Source organism: Piliocolobus tephrosceles, chromosome 4 (assembly GCF_002776525.5).
Source record: "Piliocolobus tephrosceles isolate RC106 chromosome 4, ASM277652v3, whole genome shotgun sequence".
In the NCBI taxonomy this organism is placed as follows: Eukaryota; Metazoa; Chordata; class Mammalia; order Primates; family Cercopithecidae; genus Piliocolobus; species Piliocolobus tephrosceles.
The window spans coordinates 36,175,902-36,198,734 of record NC_045437.1 but is presented as its reverse complement, the minus strand read 5'-3'; the positions used below and the strand labels follow the sequence as shown (position 1 = coordinate 36,198,734).

The 22,833-nt window shown below is 38.1% G+C and overlaps 1 protein-coding gene across 3 annotated transcripts in view; it reads left to right on the top strand.

Annotated features, from left to right (window-relative positions):
• The window catches only part of CPLANE1 (ciliogenesis and planar polarity effector 1), a 149,747-nt gene that overhangs the window by 72,676 nt on the left and 54,238 nt on the right, over nt 1-22,833 (top strand). For 2 of the 3 annotated variants that reach the window (XM_023216494.3, XM_023216495.3), the window contains 12 exons: nt 1,205-1,353; nt 2,361-2,527; nt 3,110-3,192; nt 4,851-4,930; nt 6,672-6,749; nt 8,704-8,899; nt 12,311-12,601; nt 13,083-13,853; nt 15,435-15,601; nt 17,000-17,132; nt 18,346-18,400; nt 20,145-20,246. In XM_023216494.3, the coding sequence (XP_023072262.2) occupies nt 1,205-1,353; nt 2,361-2,527; nt 3,110-3,192; nt 4,851-4,930; nt 6,672-6,749; nt 8,704-8,899; nt 12,311-12,601; nt 13,083-13,853; nt 15,435-15,601; nt 17,000-17,132; nt 18,346-18,400; nt 20,145-20,246 (2,272 nt within the window). The remainder of the gene's footprint in view (nt 1-1,204; nt 1,354-2,360; nt 2,528-3,109; nt 3,193-4,850; nt 4,931-6,671; nt 6,750-8,703; nt 8,900-12,310; nt 12,602-13,082; nt 13,854-15,434; nt 15,602-16,999; nt 17,133-18,345; nt 18,401-20,144; nt 20,247-22,833) is intronic. The other variant, XM_023216493.2, reaches the window with a different exon arrangement.

Below are 22,833 nucleotides of genomic sequence, written 5' to 3'. Positions count from 1 at the left end.
GAGTGTGTGTGTGTGTGTGTGTGTGTGTGTGTGTGTGTGTGTGTGTGAATTTGTTTTCTTTTATTTTTTACTTATTTATTTTTTGAGACAGAGTCTTGCTTTTTTTTTTTTTGAGATGGCGTCTCACTCTGTCACCCAGGCTGGAGTACAGTGGCATGATCTCAACTCACTGCAACTTCTGCCTCCTGGATTCAAGCAATTCTCCTGCCTCAGCCTTGCGAGTAGCTGGGACTACAGGTGCGCGCCACCACGCCTGACAAATTTTTGTATTTTTTAATAGAGACGGGGTTTCACTGTATTCACCAGGCTGGTCTTGAACTCCTGACCTCGTGATCCACCCGCCTCGGCCTCCCAAAGTGCTGGGATTACAGGTGTGAGCCACTGCGCCTGGTCCAGAGTCTTGCTTTATCACCTAGGCTGGAGTGCAGTCTTAGGATCAGAGCTGCCTGTAGCCTTGACCTTCTGGGCTCAAGTGATCCTTCCACCTGAATCTCCCAAGCAGCTGGGACCACAGGCTCATGCCACTATGCCTGGCTAATTTTTAAATTTTTTGTAGAAACAGAATTTCCTTGTGTTACCCAAGCTGGTCTCAAACTCCTGGGCTCAAGTGATCTTCCTACCTCAGCCTCTCAAAATGTTGGGATTACAGGAGTAAGCCACCATACCAGTCCTCTTTTTTTTTTCCTTGAGATTGGTTTCTGTTATCATAAGGTATACAGTTTATATGATACTGTGATATTTGTCATCCTTGAAATTTGTATTTCTAGGTAATGTATATGGAAATTTTAATTGAGACAAAAGGGATACGTACCTTGTGTTTTTAGCTGCATGTATTTTTGTTTACTATGTCATTTTGAAATAACTACTGAATGTCTTTATGATATAGCAAAAGGAATGAAATGAGAATATTAGAACTTTTTTGCCACTGTTTCGTGGCCTGAAGACAATGACAATTTCCCTTGCAAATGTGTAAGGCTGATTTCTTTTGAATACTATTTAGGTAGTCAGATTTGCTTTTTCCAATTAGAATAAAGACTTGATCATTGCTTCAGCAACAAATATTGAGTTGTAGAAATGCAGTAAGTATTTGATAAATGAATAAGAGGATTATTCAGAATTCCTGTAGAAAGAATGAATAATTTTAAAATATGGTGAAAAATAAAGGGTTCAATAAATACTAAATACTGTAAATGGTTTGCTTTAGATGGTAGAGAATCGTGACACTGGATGTCAGATTGTACCCAGTATTGAGAGGGAGAGCAAATCAGATGCTGGCAGTTCAGTTGCAGTAGCAACTCCAGGTGGAACAGAGGAAAGAAATGGTCAGAATAAATCTTGTCAAAATATCTTGAAGTAAGTTGCTGATTATACTCTTCTTTTCAGTATAAGACACCTGGTTTGATGGCCTTTGGGCTTAAAGGGAAAAATCAAACCCTTGAAAGTTAAAGGAATGAGCATTTTTTGAAGTAGAGGAACAGGCAGTAAGCTTTCTGAGGTGCTTTAACAATTCATTGCAAATTGTATTTTTTCCCTCTTGGTCTAGCTTATATTTTCTGAGAGAGCAATTAATTCATCCTGAGAGATTCCTTTATCAATTTATTTCCCATATCAGAAGTTGAACTAATCCTTTCATCCATTTTTATATATGAAGCAATGCTAGGAGTAACATAGCTTTGAATCCCAAGGCAAAAGCCATTATAGCATGAATAGTCCTTTGTGAGAATGATAATTTTAGATAAGTTGAAATTATTCCAATCATTTGAATAAATAAAAACTAGGATGTTTGGTTATTTACTGAACAATCCTTTTTTTTTTTTTTTTGAGACGGAGTTTCACTTTCATTCTCGTTGCCCAGGCTGGAGTGCAATGGCACAATCTCGGCTCACCGCAACCTCTGCCTCCCAGGTTCAAGCAATTCTCCTGCCTCAGCCTCCCTAGCAACTGGGATTATAGGCATGTGCCACCACTCCCAGCTAATTTTGTATTTTTGGTAGAGACGGGGTTTCTCCATGTTGGTCAGGCTAGTCTCGAACTCCCGACCTCAGGTAATCCACCCGCCTTGGCCTCCCAAAGTGCTGGCATTACAGGCATGAGCCACCACACCTGGCCTACTGAACAATCTTTAACTGAGCTTCTATGTATCAGAATTTTTTTAAGAAAGATTTTATAAATATGAAACCAGAGTTTGTTCTTTGTTTTTAAAAAACTGAATTAAGTCGAGATTGTGCCATTGCACTCCAGCCTGGGCAGCAGAGCGAGACTCCATCTCAAAAAAAAACAAAAACAAAAACTGAATTAAATGTAAAGTAGCTCTTTATCTCTAAGAATAGTTGTAATTTTAGTTGCTGCATTTTTTTCAGTAGAATGCCAACTGAAGCAAAAAATCCTGATATAAAAGAAATCAATGTTGAGTTTATTTCTGTCATTCATAATACTAAAAAAGAATGTATAGATATTGATGGGAATCTTTTAGAAGTACAAGCATTTACAGAAGAGGAAATGGATATGCACATATCAGACTATGAAGGTCAGTTTATTTAGATAATCTATTTTTTTGGCTTTATTAATTTCAAATTGGTAAATAATATGGTAAATAATATTATCTGAGATAACTTATTTAGTCTTCCACATAAGTGTGTTTACAGGAGCCTAAAATAAAAAATTAAGAGAATTAAATATTTATGAAACATTGAACATATTACCTCTAATTTTGGTTTTGATAAAACCAAGAAGATCTAAGGTATTTTTATGTTGGTGCTCTTTTACAATTGTTGGGCCTGTTGTGCTGCTTATGTAATAATTATGGTCTCTTAATTTCTGTGAAGCAACTCTACAAACCTCTCCCCAGCAGTCTTCCTTAAAACAGAAACTCTCAGAGCACTACATGGAGTTAAACATACTGAATAATAAGGCCTCTCAAGGCTCATCTGGGATTTTGCTGATGAAGACGGAATAGACTCCAGGTGTTTTCAAAGACTGTCTTTATAAAAAGGATAGAAAATATTTCTGTCATTATATTGTTTCTGGTAATATTCCCTGAGCCCCCTAAAAAGTCAATAGTTTAATTTTTTTAATGATCAGTTTTCTCTTCATCTTCACTTACCGCTAGAAGACATTGAAGAATCTGTTGGAGGTTTCAGAAGTCCCAATCTTGCCATTTGCAAGATGACTTTACCACAGCAGTTAGAAGAAGTAAGTCAATAAATAGTGGATACAATTATCCATCTTTCATTTTGTGTAGTGTTTAAATTATACATGTTTTTATTCATTGTTATTAAATATATCAAAGCAAGGCTAGCTCTTAAAAATGCACTATGGGTTGTAGAATATAGCCATGCTGTGTGACATTTTTCTTTCCCTGAAATTCTAGTACAGTATAGTAACATGTCCAATAATTTCAGGCAATGAAATTTTCATGCCATAAACTGCTTCAGCAAATTTATTTAATCAAGATTAGCAAACGTGTCCTTTATTTAAAAAGTATGGAAGTATGGCCAAGCATGGCAACTGATACCTGTAATCCCTGCACTTTGGGAGGCTGAGGCGGGAGGATTGCTTGAGCCCAGGAGTCTTGGACCAGCCTGCTCAAGAGAACAAGACTCCATCTCTACGAAAAATTAAAAAATAGCCAGGCATGGTGGCATGCACCTGTAATAGTCTCAGCTACTTGGAAGGCTGAGGTGGGAGGATCATTTGACTCCAGGAGTTTGAGACTGTAGTGAGCTGTATTGTGCTAGTACATTCCAGCCTGGGCAACAGAGTGTGACCCTGTCTTTAAAAAAAAAAAAATTAAAAAGTATATTTCAGCTGTACTTTTTATACATATATATGCTTTTTGGTATTATTTTTCTCAAAACTCTATACGTTGCATTTCCAGGGGGAACATAGACATTTCCAATTATTGTAACAGTTCTTTTTTTTTTTTTTTTTTTTTTTTTGAGATGAGGGTCTTGCTCTTTTGCCCAAGCTGGAGTGCAGTGGCACGATCGTGGCTCACTGCAGCCTGGAATTCCTGGAATAAAGTCATCCTCTTGCCTCAGCCTCCCAAGTAGCTGGGTCCTACTATAGGTGCGCATCACTATGCCCAGCTAATTTTTTAAAAAAACATTTTTTTGTAGAGACTTGGCCTTGCTATGTTGCTTAGACTGGTCCTGAACTCCTAGCCTCAGCCTCTCAAAGTGCTGAAATTACAGGTGTGAGCCAATGTGCCCTATCTGTTGTAACAGTTCTTTTTTATTATTATTTTTATGTTTGAGACAGTCTTGCTCTGTTGCCCAGGCTGAAGTGTAGTGGTGTGATCTTGGCTAACTGCAGCTTCAGCCTCCCAGGTTCAAGCAATTCTGCCTCAGCCTCCCGAGTAGCTGGGACTACAGGCATGCGGCACCATGCCTGACTAATTTTTTGTAATTTTTGTAGAGAGAGAGTTTCACCATGTTGGCCAGGTTGATCTTGACCTCCTGACCTCAAGTGACCTCAAGTGATCCACCTGCCTTGTAGCAATTCTTTTAAAATGGATTCATTTTTCCTGGTTTTATAGTTGTTTTTGCAGGGAAATGAATAATCATGTAGTGTTAGGTGTATATAATTTACAGTGTGTTAGTCTATTGACACAGTCTTGTCTTTGTAACTTAGCATGCTCAGTAGCCCAGTGTGACAGACTGGAGGCAGTTCACACAGTATAAATATTTGGTCAGAGCAGGACTGGGAGTACATTTTACTGTGTGATTTCTCACCTGCTTGTAGACTGTTGTTACTCTGGTTAAGCGGCTAATATGAGACTGAAAATACTCAAGACAGTAATACCTATTTGTTTTACCTGTTTTCTTTTTGCATACTATTAATTTTAAAAGGAGTTCACAGAAGAGGTTCAGTGTCAAAGGGAAGAACCGCTGGAGACAAATATGGAGGAAAAATCTACTGAACAGAAAGGGTAAGGGGGAAAAAAGTATGACAGTGATTGTCTCTGGTTACTTCAGTGAAGCTTTCAGCTTTTTTCCTTCATAATTTATAATACGTGATTTAGGGTGGTATTGTGTTTCTACTGAAACTGTAACTTCAGCTTATAGTTATGGTAAAATGATTTTTGGTAAGTGTTATACTTCTATGTATTGATAGAGCGAAATAAATAATGATCTCTAAAATGCCTTTTGTTCTCTCATCACTATCAGCCTTATCAAAATAAAGCTGTAAATGGGCCAAAGCTTATTTAGCTGCTAAGTAGGGAACCACTTTTCATACTTATTCCATATTTATTGAATCAAATAAAGAACGATTATGAATTATTTTATGTATGTATAAAATCTTTCACTGTCGTGATGATTACTATGCACTATTCATTAGGGCTATGATGTACACTTACACTGCTGGCTAGCTTATTGCTTCAAGGAGAGCTGAAGGCAGTTTTCATGTGTTGCAGTTTGGACATGATTTCTAAATTTTTAGAATTTTAGAAGTTCTAGAATTTTAGAATTCCCTTAGATAAGAAAGGCAACATGGCCAGGCACGGTGGCTCATGCCTGTAATCTCAGCATTTTGGGAGGCCAAGGGGGGTGGATCATGAGATCAAGAGATCGAGACCATCCTGGCTAACACGGTGAAACCCTGTCTCTACTAAAAATATAAAAAACTAGCTGGACGTGGTGGCGGGCGCCTATAGTTCCAGCTACTCAGGAGGCTGAGGCAGGAAAATGGCGTGAAGCGGGGAGGTGGAGCTTACAGTGAGCCGAGATCGTGCCACTGCACTCCAGCCTGAGCGACAGAGCGAGACTCCATTTCAAAAAAAAAAAAAGGCAACATTATTAGATTTTCTTTTTCTTTTCAGTATACAAATTTTGTTAGGTTTTCTGTGGACAATTACAAAGAATATATTTAATACTATGTGCCTTTACAAGTAATTTAGATACTTCCATTCATAAAAATGATTCCTTAGGAAAATTACCCAAGAAAAGAGAGAGATAAGACAAATACTAAACTTTACAGTTTATTTTTTCTTGTTTTTTTTTTTTTGTTTTTGTTTTTTGGAAACAGGGTCTTGCTCTGTTGCTCAGGGTAGAGTGCAGTGGTGCAATCTTGGCTCACTGCAACCTCCACCTCCCAGGATCAAGCCATCCTCCTGCCCCAGCCTCCTGAGTAGCTGGGACTGCAGGTGCGCACCACCACGCCTAGTTAATTTTTTTGTATTTCTCGTAGAGATGGGATTCACCATGTCACCCAGGCTGGTCTCAAACTCCTGAGCTCAGGAGATGCATCTGCCTCAGCCTCCCACAGTGCTGGGATCACAGGCGTGAGCCACCATGCCCGGCCTCTTTACAGTTTCAAATGTGACAGTGGGCTCTAGTGTTCTGAGGAAAATGTCTGCCTCTTCTATAGGTGAAATTTGGGTCTTAGCTAACCTCATGTCCCCTCATTTTGGGTTCTGTTGTTTTCATTGCTGAGCAGTCAGCAGTATTTAAGTGGTGTTTTAAGTCACCCAGACATATTTTTTTTGCTCTTGCTTAGGTCTGTTACTAATTGCTATGGAGACAAATGTAAACAGATTGTAATTATGAGCTAAACATTATAGAAGATTAGAGGATGTTTAGACTCTTAGATGGCTGAGCACAGGTCACTCATACCTTAGATAATGCAAAGAATATCTTGCTTCCTAATCACCTAGTAATTTTTATTGATAGTATGATCGAAGCCTTTTCACATCCTGAGCATACCACTCCTCAATCAACGCAAGTAGATACAAGTTCGGACATTTCTAGGTAAGAAGTTTTACCTACTATACCATTTAAAAATAGTTGTGTTTTACAAATCAGAGTGAAAATATGCCACTCTGAAACAATTGTTGCATTTTGACTAAAAACTAAGAAAATAAAAGCAACATAAAACACTGAAAGAGCAGCATAAGCATGCGTATCTGACATCTTTCATTACTGAGTTTCCACTAGCGATTGTATTTTAAAGTTATACAGGAACTATGTTAGAACAGTCTTTTCTAAAAAAAAGTAGTGATATATTATTGAAAGATGAAGTTGCTCATTTTCAGCTTCTAAGTGATTTCTTACGGAGTTTGAAATGCTTTTAATTCTCTCATAGAACAGATTCATCCAGTTCTTTTGAACAGAGTGCTTAGTGTTTAGAAGTCTTGCCGAAATAGGAGGAAAATATAGCATAGCTTTACCTCAGAAAAAAATTTTCATAGTTAGAATCAATCTCCTTGAGACCTGTTGAAAGCAAAGCCCAATAAAGTTGTTGTAAAATGGGCAAATCTGTTTGTGCAAGGAGACCTTCACAAAATATTGTTGCGTCTGCATGAGTGCTCACACCCATGTCCGGCCCTTTCGTTGCACTCAGTTTAAAGAGCTTCTGAGACTGGGCTGGGCTGTGCACATCCAGCTGTACCTACAGCTCAGTTTACCCCTACACCCGCCCCTACTGTCCCAAGGCCTTCTTGAGTGCCAGTGACTTGTGCAAGCATGAATGCACCCACCCTGTGCCCAAGGGGACCTCTACAGCCCTGGAGCCCCTTGTGGCTTTACTAGGAATGCCTGAAGAGGGGCCAGCCTGAAACCCATGCCCTCTTCCATCACACTTCAGGAACCCAGTCCCCACAGGGTGCCTTCTCAACCTTCTTTGGCTCCAGCTCACTCTTTAGATTCCAGATCCCTGTCACTGTGCAACTAACTCGCTCGTCACCCAGCTAAGAAAGCTGGGGACAGTGGAGGCTGGTAGCAGCTGTGAGAAACATGATTCTCAAGGAGCAACACTCAAAGCTTTCACTTTGGCAAAAAAAGAAAAGGCAGATCAATTGTAATGCCTATTTTTTGTGAATTTGCCAAATAAAGCTTTTTATTGGGTGTGTTAGATGCTCAATAAAAGGCAAATATTATTGCCAAATGGGAATGAGTGTAAACCTAAATAAGTCTATATGAAATTTAATATATTCTTTTCTTTTTTGGAAATAATGATCTATTTGAATCTGATAATTGCCTGCTCCGTTGCTTAGTTTATAAAATGTAGAAAACTTTGAGTATCTACTATGTTTGAGGAATCATTTCCCAACAGGCATTCTGTTAAAAAAAAAAAAAAAAAAAAAAAAAACAGCTAAACACCTTGTTTTGATCCTTAATTTTTGTTTGTAAATAAGCATTTTTATTAGGGTTTATGATACATTTAAACTCTGAGGTTTGCTTGGAAATGAAATGTTCACAGTACTGTTGTTTCACATATAATGATAATAAACAGTAGTTTTCTCTACTGATCCTAGAATTAAATTTTTTAATCCTATTTTTTCCCTAGTTTTCTTAACTCTATGGTAGATCATTAATTTTAGTCAAAAACGTATTTCTAAACAAAATTACAAATTACAAAGTCTGTACAGTTAGTCAGAATGATTCCACAGGTCTCAAATTCAGATGTCCACAGGGACCAGGCAAGTAAAACACACGTCAGCTCTTGGGTTTGCAACACCCTCTGAAGGAGCTCATCACTGACTAGACAGTCCCTTAGTAAAGATGAAAATTGAGCTCATGACGAATGTGTCTGGGGGCTGACGGGCACTAGAGAGAAAGGCTTTAGGGTTTAAATTTCTAGAAAACTACCAGAATAACCTCTAAATTGGAAGACAAAAGTGGGATCAAAATATTCAGATCATAGATATTCAGTTTGTTTTTTGTCAATTAATGCATGTTTTTTATTTAAATGCTTTCCACGTAGTGCACAGATTTCTACATATAAAGACAAATCTTCCTCAGTTCCACCTCTGATAATATCAAATGGAGTCAGTGTTGCTTCACAACCACCTGTTCCACCACCTCAGAAGACACAGAGAAATGAATGCAGGGCTCAGTTACCAGATTGTTCAGAGTCCGTTAGGCAGATGCTCCAAGATGAAATGTTTAAATTAGTTCAGGTAAGCACATCTCTATATAAGTAAATCTACACATAGTGTACATGTAGGGTTTTAAAATATTAACAGATTTCCAGAAATTGACAAGTTAAAAATGCTATCACAAGCATTTCTCTGCTTTGGGTACTTTTCATTCAAATGTTTGTAACTGGTTGGGCTCAATGGCTCACATTTGTAATCCCAGCACTTTGGGAGGTCAAGGTAGGAGGATTGCTTGAGGCCAGGAGTTTGAAATCAGCTTGGGCAACATAATGAGACCGCCAACTCTACTAGGAAAAAAAAAGTTCATAACTCTAGGGCCTAGAGGTCCAGGCTAAGCTACCTACTTCTCACAATGACTTCTTTTTACTGAGCTCTTTGGGATGCAGCTGCTTACAAAAATGAGGTAGGGAGTAATCAAACCAGATCAGTGGGCTCCTACTCAGAAGTATCCAAGGCTTATTTTCCAGCTGACACTATCACATATTTCTTATCCGTATTTCTTGTGCTTGAGTTGAAACTGTCAACTGCATTTCAAATTACTGTTCACTTTGACTTTCATCATACCTGGCTATCCTTTTTTTCTGTTTACCAACAATGGTTGATTATTTACCTTTTTAGAAACATTAGTTTCCCTCAGATCTAAACCTCTGCTCATTTGTCCTGCATTCACTTCCATATCCTTTTATGTGATGTAATATACCATCATATTGATGATTCTCGGCACTAATTTTCTTTTTAAAAAATTTTTTTTAATTTTTATTTTTTGAGACAGAGTCTCACTCTGTCGCCCAGGCTGGAGTGCAGTTGCACGATCTCGGCTCACTGCAACCTCTGCCTCCCAGGTTCAAGCGTCTCCTGCCTCAGCCTCCTGAGTAGCTGGGATTATAGGCATGCGCCACCTTGCCTGGCTAATTTTTGTATTTTCAGTAGAGATGGAGTTTCACCATGTTGGCGGGGCTGGTCTCAAACTCCTGACCTCAGGTGATCTGCCCGCCTTGGCCTCCCAAAGTGCTAGGGTTACAGGTGTGAGCCACCGCACCGGCTGTACTAATTTTCTCTTTGAACTTATGGGCCTTGATGAGAATAGTTGTTCAGCATGTCCCCCTGTCCCATGAAACTTACTGAAACTGATTTTATTCTTATTCTCCCTAGTCCCTTCTTTTCTTTTTCTGTTTAGTAGCACCACCTATTCTACCAGTTTAATGTTTTAGAGCCATCTCTCAAACTGTTAGATGGATTACTTGGGGACTTTACTGGTCACTGTCCTATATATTTAAAAAGTTCTCCAGATAATTCTGATGCACACAAAAGATTAAGAATCACTATCTTCAAAAGTCATCTTTGCCTTCTTTCACAACCCTTATCCAGTGTTTTATTATGCCCTCTTGAATGTTTTGCCGATACTATATGTCAGTATAGTCACTTGCTATTTCTATAGCAGTAGGTAACCTTAGATTCTTAGTTTCATACTTCTATTGTCGTCTATTTGCATTTTCTAGGATACTTTCTTCAGGTATTATTTTAATAATATTAGTCACCTGTTTAAAAATCTTCAGTAAACTTCAGGAATTTGTATAATATATGATATCAATCTTGTTTTAAAAATATAAAGAAGACAGGCTCTTTATATTTTTAAATTTTGTAAGAGGTGGCTCACACCTGTAATCCTAGTGCTTTGGGTGGCTGAGGTGGGAGGATTGCTTGAGGCTAGGAGTTTGAGACCAGCCTGGGCAACATAGCAAGACCTCATCTCTACAAAACAGACAAACAAACAAACAAAACACCCAAAAAGCAAACCGTTATCCAGGCATAGTAGCACATGTCTATAGTCTCAGCTACTCGGCAGGCTGAGGTGGGAGGATGCTTTGAACCCAGGAATTTGAGGTTACAGTGGGCTGTGATCAGTCCACTGCACTCCAGCCTGGGTACCATGGTGAGACCTTTTCTTTTAGATAGAATAGATAGATAGATAGATAGATAGATAGATAGATAGATAGATAGAAAGCAAGAGAAAGGAAATATACTAAAATATCAATGCTCATTATTTTTGAGGGTAGGATTATGAATGATGTTTATTTCATTTTTAAAATTTCTGTTTTTTCCTGTGTGTATTTGCTTTAGAATAATTAAAAGAAAACTGCATTTTTAAAAACCTGCACTGTTGCCCTATTGGTTTGTTCTATCAAATGCAAATTTTTCTGTTGGTCTTCAAAAACTTCACTCTAAAGTCTTTACCTTCCCTCCTTTCCTGCCTTACTTTCACAAGTCTAGTGGTTCTCAAAGTGTGATGCCTGGACAAGTAGTATCAGCATCACTTAGACTTTGGAAATACAAATTCTCAGGCCCCGATCCTAGACCTGTTGAATCAGAAACTTGGGATAGGGATCAGCAAAGTGGTTCAAGTCCTCCAGGTAATTCTGGTGCATGCCAAAGTTTGAGAACTTCCGGACTAGCCTATCTTTTCATTATCCCTGCTGTAAATCTCCTGTTCCTGCTAAGCCAATGTCTGTGCTAGTGCTTCCCAAGATTTTCTGGACATTGAAATAACCTGGTCGTCTTAATGAATACAGATGCTGGTTCCCATCCCCAGACATTGCGATGTTATTGATAGGGGGTGACCTGGTCATCGGGACTTATAGATACTTCTCAGGTGATTGTAATGTGCAGCATAGTTTGGGGACAATTGGTGTCTGACTTTTCTTTCACCTAATCAGCCTTTCCAAGGGAATTCCTTGCTCTTCACCTGTGTACTGCTTTCTGCTCATTCCTAAAAACTGTTCAAAATATACTTATTCTGGGAATCTGTCTTTTTTTTTTTTTTTTTTTTTTTTAGAGACAGAATCTCACTCTGTCACCAGGCTGGAGTGCAGTGGCACGATCTCGGCGCACTGCAACCTCACCTCCCTGGTTCAAGCGATTCTCCTGTGTCAGCTTCCCGAGTAGCTGGGACTATAGGTGCGTGCCACCACACCCAGCTAATTTTTGTATTTTTAGTAAAGATGGTGTTTTATCATGTTGGCCAGGATGGTCTCAATCTCTTGACCTTGTGATCTGCCCTCTGCAGCCTCCCAAAGTGCTGGGATTACAGGCGTGAGCCACTGTGCCCGGCCTATTCTGGGAATCTGTCTTTATCCCACTCCTTTGATCCCTGGGATGTTTATGGAAACTGAATACTGTAAACTGTTTACAAATAGTTCCAAGTTTCATTCGCAAGTGAGTATTCATATGCCTGGTTGACAGGAAGTTATCATTTTTTTCCTCTCCCTTTAAAAAAAAAAAATTCTGTGACTATGCCTCCTGCTTAGCATTCATGATTCTCATAGATACTAAGACAAAGGTGTGACTGTTGTAGAGTACTCATATGATTATTGTTGATTCCTTAGTTTTTTTGTTACATTTTAAGATATTGCTTCAATTTTTGTTTTATTCAAGCTGCAACAGATCAACTTCATGAGCCTAATGCAAATAGTAGAATCATCCTTTGCTAATCTCCCAGATATACAACAACTTGTACAGCAGTCTCAGTCTGTGCATTTAGGGGGAAGCCAAGAATCAAATCTAAGAGGATGTGGTGATGTTGAAGACAGCAACAAAAATCTTAAGGAGAGATTTTTTGTTAAGCCACAGTCAATGGGAGAGAACACCAGAGAGCCTCGTAAGAACAACCCACACTGCCATGAAAGAACTATCCCATCTGGTCAAAATAGTACTGGAAATGTACAGGTAATGTATGTAAAAATACCTTTAATGGCTGGGCGTGGTGGCTCATGTCCCAGCACTATGGCAGGCCGCCCCTGAGGTTGGGAGTTTGAGAGCAGCCAAGATGGTGAAACCCCATCTCTACTAAAAATAAAAAAGTTAGCCGGGTGTGGTGGTGCATGCCTGTAATCCCAGTTATTCAGGAGACTGAGGCAGGAGAATCGCTTGAACTCATGAGGTGGAGGTTGCAGTGAGCCGAAATCATGTCACTACACTCCAGCCTGGGTGACAGAGCGAGACTCTGTCTCGGAAAATAATAATAATAATAATAATGTCCCGAGTAGTTCAATAGTCATTGTGTTTTTTGTTTTTGTTGAGTAAATACTTTTTTTTTTTTTAAGCAGTTACTACATTCTACCCGCTGCAAAACATATTGAATGCCATTTACAAAGTAAGGAATTTCTAATATATTCTAAACTTACATAATATCTTTTTTCTCTTCCAGAATGTTCTACATGGGAGCATTCCTTTATGTCAATTAAATGGCCAGCCCCAGAAAAGAGGACCAATTCCATCATCTCAAAACTTACCATCCACTTTGTTTTATCCAGCTCCTGCTGGAAATACTCACCTCTGCCTTTTGTCCACACCTTCTGTTGTTCAGAAGGCACCTAGACTTATCCCACATGCAAAAACATTTAGTCCTGGTGATGGCTTTCCTTTGCTTCAATTTAAGCCTAAACAAGAATTCAAGCCCCTTTTCTTACATGCAGGAAGTATTCCACAAGTTCCCTTCAGACCTCTGCCACAACCAAGAGAGGCTTGGGGATTATCTGACTCCTTCCAACCTGCTCTGCCACAGAGAGTAGCACAGACTCCTCCAGCATCCCATTTGAATGTAAGCCAGTATCATACTGAAGCCAAAAAGAAAGAAGTTGAGCAGAAGACATGGGCAGAAACTGTAATTACAGAAATTCCTAAGCATGTAAACTTGGATCAATATGTTGGACAAGAAAATCTGACACCTCCACAGGACTCTTCAGTGTTTATAAAACCAGAAAAACTATTTGATGTTAAGCCAGGGCCCCTTGAGATAGCTCCTCACCATTCCTTTGGACTTCCGTTACTATACCTGCCACTTAAACCTCCTAATACGTTTCCATCAACCTCAAGAGCATCTATTACAGTTCCCTCAACACCTATCCAACCTATAGCAGAAGAAAGAAAATACCCAAGATTGTCATTACTTCATCCACGTTTGTCCCCAGAAAATATGGTAATGAATTTTTGTATGGTAATGCAAAAGCAATGTCTTGCATTTTTTTCATACCATAAGTACCATATGGTCAGTGAAAAGCTCTTGTACATAAAAAAATGCTTGTTATAGAAAATAGCATGTAAAAATTAGGTTTAAAATAATGATTGTAGCTGGGCATAGTGGCTCATGCCTATAATCCCAATACTTTGGGAGGCCAAGATGGGAGGATCCCTTGATCCCAGGAGTTTGAGACCAGCCTGGGTAACGTAGGGAGAAGCGGTCTCTATTTTTTTAAAATTGTGTATTTTAAAGGTTTTAGGTCTTTCTATCAATACTGGAGTTTACTAGACTCTTTCGTAGATATTTCTGCTGCTCTAGAAAGAAATAAGCAGTAAAATTACCAGGTACTTTGTGTAAGATTTAAACACGCGGAAAAAAAAGGCAAAAAAATTACCAGATGCTTTTGTTTATGTGCGTGTAGAGAGGAGAGCAAGTGAACACACATATTGTTTGAGGTTCCTAGCAATTATTGTATGATCTTCAAATCTTTGACAGATTAAATTTGTTAAATAAACCCAGATCTGTGATTAGTAGCACATATATTAAAATGGTAGTTTTATAGACCCACCAAGTCCTCTTTAAAGGTATAACTTTTGATTTATGAAATTAAAATGGTTTAGGCTCTAGTTTTGAGGAGAGCAGTACTATCTTAGGGAGATAATTGAGTAATGCATTCTCAGGTATACTTTTATGATTTGAAGATGGTACTGGGAAAACAAATGGTTATTCCTTAGAAAAAATACTTAACCATGCTTCCTTTTCTTCTGAAGATAACATGAACCGAAGAAGAACCCCAAGATTTTACCATCCAATTCCCAAGGCTTCAGGGATTTTCAGCATATTGCTGGTCTTTTCCATCTGTGGTCTTCGTGCCTCTGCATCTTCCCTGTTCCAAATAATTTTAAGTTAAATGCTGGACATTATATAATTTCATTTATAAGAGGAAAGGGTTTTTTTTTTTTTGTTTTTTTTTTTTGTTTTATATGAGATGGAGCCTCGCCCTGTCACCAGGCTGGAGTGTAATGGCGAAATCTCAGCTCACTGCAACCTCTGACTCCCAGATTCAAGTGATTCTCCTGCCTCAGCCTCCCAAGTAGCTGGGATTATAGGCATGCACCACCACGCCTGGCTAATTTTTTGTATCTTTAGTAGAGACAGGGTTCCACCATGTTGGCCAGGCTGTTCTCGAACTCCTGACCTTGTGATCCGCCCGCCTCGACCTCCCAAAGTGCTGGGATTACAGGCGTGAGCCACCGCGCCTGACCAGAGGAAAGATTTTTAATATGGGAATGAAATTAGGAAGGTGAGAACGTCTAGCTTAATATCTGAAATAGGATGACCCATTTGAAACTTTCAGCACTTTAAATCACTTTTTCTCTAAGATATGTATACTCATATTGCCAGTTTAAATCAATTTGTTATATTTGATTTGTTCTGTCGCACAGTTTAAAGAAATGCATTTTTCCTCAGTCTTTTGTTAAAATATTACATAATTGAGTTTGCAATTTGTCATTCTTATGCTTTGTTTCTTTCTTGTAGTGCAAAAAAACACAACTTATCCCACTTGAAAACCTCATTGCGTTTAAACAAAGCCAACAGAAACTAACACATAATTTATTTGAACAAGGTGATGCTGGACACCTTCAACTTCTAAAGGTCAAAATAGAACCACCTGAAGTAAGACAAAGAAAGGACAGTAAAAAAAGGCAAGATTTAAGTGAAATTTTATTTAATAATATCATATATCAGCAAGTTCATTATTATTTAAAATCACACAGTAATCTGGTTGTCTCCTAGGCTATACACAATTGCACATTCAGTTTTCTTTTCATGTGTCATGCATCTGAACACATTTTATGTGAGAAAAATTCCTATTTTGTGAGACAAATACTATAATATTTTCCCATCGTATTAAGGAATTCTTTCCTACCATTCGTAGACTGGAGGATTCTTTTACAGTGTCTATAATAGGATGAACAGTCATCATTTGCTTCTCAAATATTTGGTACAATATCCCATATGCAGTAGTCCTCCCTTATTCCCAGGAATACATGCCAAGACCTTCAGTGGATACCTGAAACTGCAGACAGTACTGAACCCTATTATATATTTTGTTTTTTTCTATACATACATACCAATGATAAAGTTTAAGTTATAGATTAGGCACAGTAAGCAATGCACAATAACTAGTAATAAAATATAACAATTATAACTATATTGTAAGGCAAGTTATATGAATGTGATCTCTTTCCCTCTGTCTCTCAAAATATCTTATTGCACTGAACTCATCTATTTTCGAATCATGGTTGAACTCTGATAAACTGAAACCTTGGAAAGTGAAACCATGGATAAGGGGGGACTACTGTATCATCCAATACTTTGAACCAATCATCTTACCATATTCTTCAGACTCTTACAGTAAGCAGGAGGGTAGGTGATGTAAATTGTTTCAGGGCACTAAGAAATGTGTATATGAAAAGCAAGGCTGTGACTTCTAGTGAAGAGCATTTACTGTAGTGTTTTACCACATATATTGATTGGTAGATTATTACTAAGTCTAGAAAATACTTTATTTATTTATTTATTTATTTATTTTCACATTTATCAGACTGTAGAATCTGTTACTAGTGCTCTCTTTCCAGAAATGGTCTTCTTGTTTCCATTTGTTCCCTCTTCAAATTTAGTCTTCCCCTTAGCGTTTTGAGACCTCTTTCCTCCTTGCTGTGATTTTGCTGAGGTGACTAAGTGTGCTTAATGTCTTCAAATAGACTAATGGAGGTATCTGATAGGGTTTCTGGCACCAGCTGCAAATTCACAGAAAAGAGAGTTTAATAATTATCTAAGATGTGTAACCCTGTCCTTAGATTCCAGTGACTAACATAGAATAGTCAGGTCAGTATTAGAGGTTCTAGAAATAAATTTCATATTTGATGTTTTGCTTATATTTGCTTGTATTTGCAGAATGTCTTGCTAATTTAATTAAATGCTATTGAAAAGAATTTATGAACATAATTTTGTTAACTGTATCCCTATATAGCATGATAAATGAAAAGCAAATGTTGCTATAATTGTAAAAATATGTTTTATGCTATTATGTTTAACAGACAAAGGAGAAGAGCTGAGAAAGAGCTGCAAGAAAAAAAATCTGAGAAATTGAGGAGAAAACCAAATGTGACTTTTCGACTAGAGAATTCCATAATTAATAACGATAATTCAGAAATCATTAAGAAACCCAAGGTATAGAAAAACTGCTATTGATTCTTCCCTGGTTTGCATGTACACTGAGTTTGGTATGTCTTTGTGGTTTATCTAGTCTGATTGCTGGGAGCTTCTGATTGTGATTAGGAGGATCTTTTTATCATTCAGTATATCAGTCCCTGCTGCCTCCCTCCACAGAGCAGTAGACTTAGAGTTCTAAATGTGAAAAGCAACTTGATGGTACATCAAAAACTGCAGTTTAGAGCATCTGCCTATGTGGCTTTTTTTATATTTGAAATCACCCTTTGCTTATTTCTATGACATCTTAATGTATATGTTATGTTATTTGGGCTTCTCCTAATACAGTTTCACCCTTCTCTGAGATTCCTCTAGGACTTCCCAAACAGGTTTGTTGTGTAAACTCTATTTTAAGTCAAATCTTTTTTAAAAATTTAATTTATTATTATTTTTTTAGAGATAGGGTCTTGCTCTGTTGCCCAGGCTGTAGTGCAGTGGCACAAATATAGCTCACTGCAGCCCCTACCTCCTGGACTTGGGCAGTCCTCCTGCTTCAGCCTCCCAAGTAGCTGGGACTATAGGTGTGTGCCACCATGACCAGCTAATTAAAAAAATTTTTTTGAGAGGTGGGACCTTGCTGTGTTGCCCAGGCTGGTCTCCAACTCCTGACCTCAAGTGATCCTTCTACCTCAGCCTCCTAAAACACTTGGATTATAGGTGTTAGCCATCATGCCCAGTGTTAAGTCAAGTCTTTTTAAATATACCTTCTGTATTTGGTGACTATTTTTGCAACAACAGATTAAATAAAGAGAAATGTATTAATAGTTTTGTTTACATTGATTTTTTAAAAGGCATGCTTTTTCAGTCAGTCCTCAAGAGCATGTCTAGAGGCACTTAGTACAACTGTTTGTTGAGTCCATGAAAGATTTTTGACAGGATGGTGTACTATTTGAGTATTATCAAAGCTACTCTGTAGGAGAGAGTTGCACATGGTAACCTAGGAACCTTACATTAAATTGGTAATGCTTTTTTATTGTTTGGCTTATACATTTTCTTAACTCATTTGTAGAGTTACTTCAATAGAGTAAATAATTTGATGGAATAATTATGCCTAGAATGATGGAAATTGAACCTATACATGAGAATTCAATCTTCATAGCTATTGAGTATTTTTTTACAAAATAATACATGTCTTTGAGTTAATCATAGATTAATCCTGTGGGAATTCATTTAGGAACAAGAAGAACATTGTGGTTCCCATTCTTTGGATGACTTCGACATTCCTTTTGGTATGTATGTGTATGATTAATGTAATGTCTAAGTTTAGAGTTAACATTAGCTTTTTAGAAATATGTACAATATGAAAATGAGGCTACCTACATTTCTGCCCAGCTGACTACAAATTCAAGGGTTCCTATACTCTACCCCCCTCAACTCAGGTTTGGTAATTGACTAGAAAACCCACAGAAATTGGGAAAGCACTTTACTTATGATTACAATTTTATTATAAAGGATACAACTCAGGAACAGCCAAATGGAAGAGATGCACAGGGCAAGGCAGTGGTGGGGTTGGGCAGCACAGGGCTTCCATGCCCTCTTTGGGATGGCCACTCTCCTAGCACATCCATGTATTCACCAACCTGGAATCGCTCTTAACCTGTTTGCTTCAGGATTTTTATTGACTTTTCAGTACTTAGATATAATTGATGAAATCACTGGCCATTGTGATTGAGCTCAATCTCCAGCCCCTTCTCTTTCCCAGATGTGGCAGTAGGATGGGTGAATTGGGGGCTGATCGTTCTAACCCTCTCATCATGTGGTTGGTTCCTCTGGTGACTAGGCCCTATGCTAAAGCCATCTAGGGGCTTGTGAAGAGACACCTCTAGCATATACTTAGGTGTGATCAAAAGGGGCTTGTTAGAAATAACAGACACTCCTATCAGGAAATCCCAAGATTCTGAGGACCTGTGTGCAAGAAACTGGGTCTTTGTAGACCAAATATACATTTTTCATTATACCACAATGCTCCATAATTGATACTGTCTTATTCTACCTAGTCTTCCTGGGTGATCTCCCAGAGAAATCCACATGTAAACCCAAACTCTCACCGTAGACTTTGGAGTTTGGTTCTCTTTCCTCTTGAGTTTTTCCACTTGCGTAGAAATTACCTCAGGTACACCAAGTGAATTCTGAATTCAGTATTTCTACTCTGCCCTGACTGTTTTTTCCTCCTGTGTTCTCTTTCTCCATTTGTGTTGATATCAGCCTAAGCCAGAAACACGTGATTATGAATTCTGTCTTCCCTTTTATCCAGTCAATAACCAATTCTTACCTATTTTGCTTCCTTTGTAATTCTTAAATTTATCCTGTTTTCCCATCCCTCACCATTACTAGGTATATCCATTCAAACCTATTTTCCACACACTGGCTAGATTGTTTTCCTAGAATATGAATCTGACCCTATCATTTCTCTGCTTAACAGCTTCTACTGGATCTTCATTCCCAGAAGAATATCTAGGTTTCTAAGCTGGACATGCAGAGTCCTCAACAGTTTTGGTTTTGATTCTACCATGTCTTTGAAATTCAACTTACATAACACTTCATTCAGAAAGCCCATTTTAGGCTGGGCATGGTGGCCCATGCCTGTAATCCAGCACTTGTGGGAGGCCGAGGCGGGCGGATCACTTGAGGTCAGGAGTTTGAGACCAGCCTGGTCAAAATGGCTTAAACCCCATCTCTACTAAAAATACAAAAATTAGCCAGGCATGGTGGCGGGCACCTGTAATCCCAGCTACTCGGGAGGCTGAGGCAGGAGAATCACTTGAACCCGGGAGGCAGAGGTTGCAGTGAGCCGAGATCACGCCACTGCACTCCAGCCTGGGCAACAGAGCCAGACTCCATCTCAAAAAAAAAATTTTAATAACATCCTGACACCCCATATTTTACTTCCATTGAGTTAGGTACCGTGCTGCTGGGCTCCTGGTAATATGTTAGCTTCTCAATGATTACTTCCAATGTTTTGTTATATTTAAGAAATGCTACAAGATGATAATACTTCAGCTGGATTGCATTTCATGGCCTCTGTGAAAAAGAAAGCTATAGGAAGTCAAGATGCAAGTACAAATACAGACCCAGGTAAATGCTGTTTTTCTTTTTAAAAAATTCATATATTTTGATATAATTGAGTTATCTAGACTTATCCTTTAAGGCAGTGATTTAAAGGGAATTTTAAATTACGAGATATGATTTACTCCCCCTAGATTTTTCTCTCCAATCTTGGTATATACTTTAGAAATCAAATTTATAACTTAGTAAAACATAATAGAGACTTTTCTTCAAAATTGCCATAGATTACATCCTAAGTCAGTAAAAATAATGCTTTGAATTTGGATTCTTTGTGTTATTAATTACCTTCGCTGGAATTACATGTCCAAGGTTGGGAGGCCTGGGACTGTGGCTAGTGAAGGTGAGCTAGGAAGGACTGGATTGGGTTTGGTGAGGGAGGGGTGTGTAACTGTGTCCAGGAGTAGAGGAAATAAGTGTTGGAGGACCTATTATTTGGAATGTTTCCTGACAAATTTCCTCTTTAATATTGTTTATCATTATGAATAGCATCTTGAATAGTGCTCTACCCATTGTATCATAGTAATTCTTTTTTATGACTTTTAGTAAACTGTTTCTTTTACCCATGTACAGAACCTTGTACGTGCTTTTTAGCCTCTCTAACTTTATGTCTTAAAAATGTAATCATTGTAGAATATTTAGGTAACTTAGCAATCTATGAAGATGAAAATTAACCATAATCACACCACTTAGCAATAATGGTTTGATATTGTTTTTTCTTTCAGTCTTTTGTGCATTTTACATAGCTAGTTACAGTATATAGCGTAGGTGTCCTCCCTTAGTATCTAAACTCTCATTGTCCAGATATTATGGCTGTCTTCTCTAGCTTTTCCATGAGAGTTTAGTTTAATCCTCCTGGGTCCCAATGTTGTTTTTTTCCAAGTACCTGGGGATGCTCTTAAATTAGAGTGTATCTTTAATATATTATTTATTTTGTTATTTGCATCATAGTATGTTTGCTGCAGTGTTGAAGGCAATTCATCTCTAATGCATTCAGGATTATTGCATATTGAATGCTAACTAATGAATTAAATGAATATTAATAAAAAAGATATTTAAAATGCTTTATATGTAGTAATCCTTGATGAGTTGTTATTTAAGTATTTAAGAGTTGTTTAATGATGTTTGGGCTAGGACACCTTTTTATTAGAAAAATTAGATGGGCTGGGACACCTTTTTATTTCCATTTGAAATACTGTCATAAAGTCTCCTGGAATTGGAAAATTCACTATTTAGCACATTTGCAGAAGTGGATTAGATTTGCATTACGAGGGATACCTGTATTTTGTATCCTGTTCATTTCACTTTGATTTATATGTATGGCAAACATGTCCCTGTGTCATCAAAGAAATACTTCATAAGCATATTCCTTCTTCCAGCTATACATTAGTTTCCAGTTTTTTCTCCTACAAATTAGGCTTCAATGAATATCTTCCTGCATAAGAGACTTTTTTGGTTATTACTATGACTTAGCTAACCTTTTTAACTTTGCCAATCTGATAGGTCAAAAAAAGTCATTATAGGCCAAGCACAGTGGCCCACGCCTGTAATCCCAGCACTTTGGGAGGCTGAGGCAGGCGGATCACGAGGTCAGGAGATCGACCATCCTGGCTAACACGGTGACACCCCATCTCTACTAAAAATACAAAAACAAAATTAGCTGGGCATGGTGGCGTGCACCTGTAGTCCCAGCTACTTGGGAGGCTGAGGTGGGAGAATGGCATGAACCCGGGAGGTGGAGCTTGCAGTGAGCTGAGATCACGCCACTGCCCGGGTGACAGAGTGAGACTCCGTCTCAAAAAAAAAAAGAAAAACAAAAGTCATTATTTAAATTTGCATTTCTTTCTGAATGAAGTTGAGCATGTGTAAATGTTTTTGATATAAATGATGAGTCTGCATTTGAGAAACTTTTTTTTTTTTTTTTTTTGAGACAGAGTCTTGCTCTGTTGCCCAGGCTGGAGGCTGGAGTGCAGTAGTGCAATCTTGTCTCAAGATTGCCTCCGCCTCCCAGGTTCAAGCAATTCTCCTACCTCAGCCTCCCAAATAGCCAAGGTCTTCTGACAGGTGACTTCCACTGTGCCTGGCTAATTTTTGTATTTTTAGTACAGACAGGGTTTCACCATGTTGGCCAGGCTGGTCTCAGACCTCAAGTGATTTGCCCTCCTTGGCCTCCCAAAGTGCTAGGATTACAGGTTTGAACCACCACATCGGAACTGAGAAACATTCTTAAATGTTCATTATCTAAGCATATCTTTGAGAAAGCCTTGGAGGTACATTGCTTTTGTTGTTAAGTGGTTTATTGAAGTTGGCAGCTATTTCCTGAGTCTGCTGTTCATCTAGGTGAAGGCCCAAGATATAAATAATAATAAAATTCGAAATTACATTAATTATTTAAAATTACATTGTTAGGCTGTCACTCTATGTTTCTACCTATCACCTTCTATGCATAAGATCTAATTATCTGTATTCATATATTTTAATTTTTTCTTGTGTTTGTGAAATTTTTTTGTTTTCTCTTTTTGTCTTAAATGTTTTAATGTACTACAAGATAAGTAAGCTACTTCTCAAGAAGTTGTTTCTCAATGTGGTACCAAGCAGC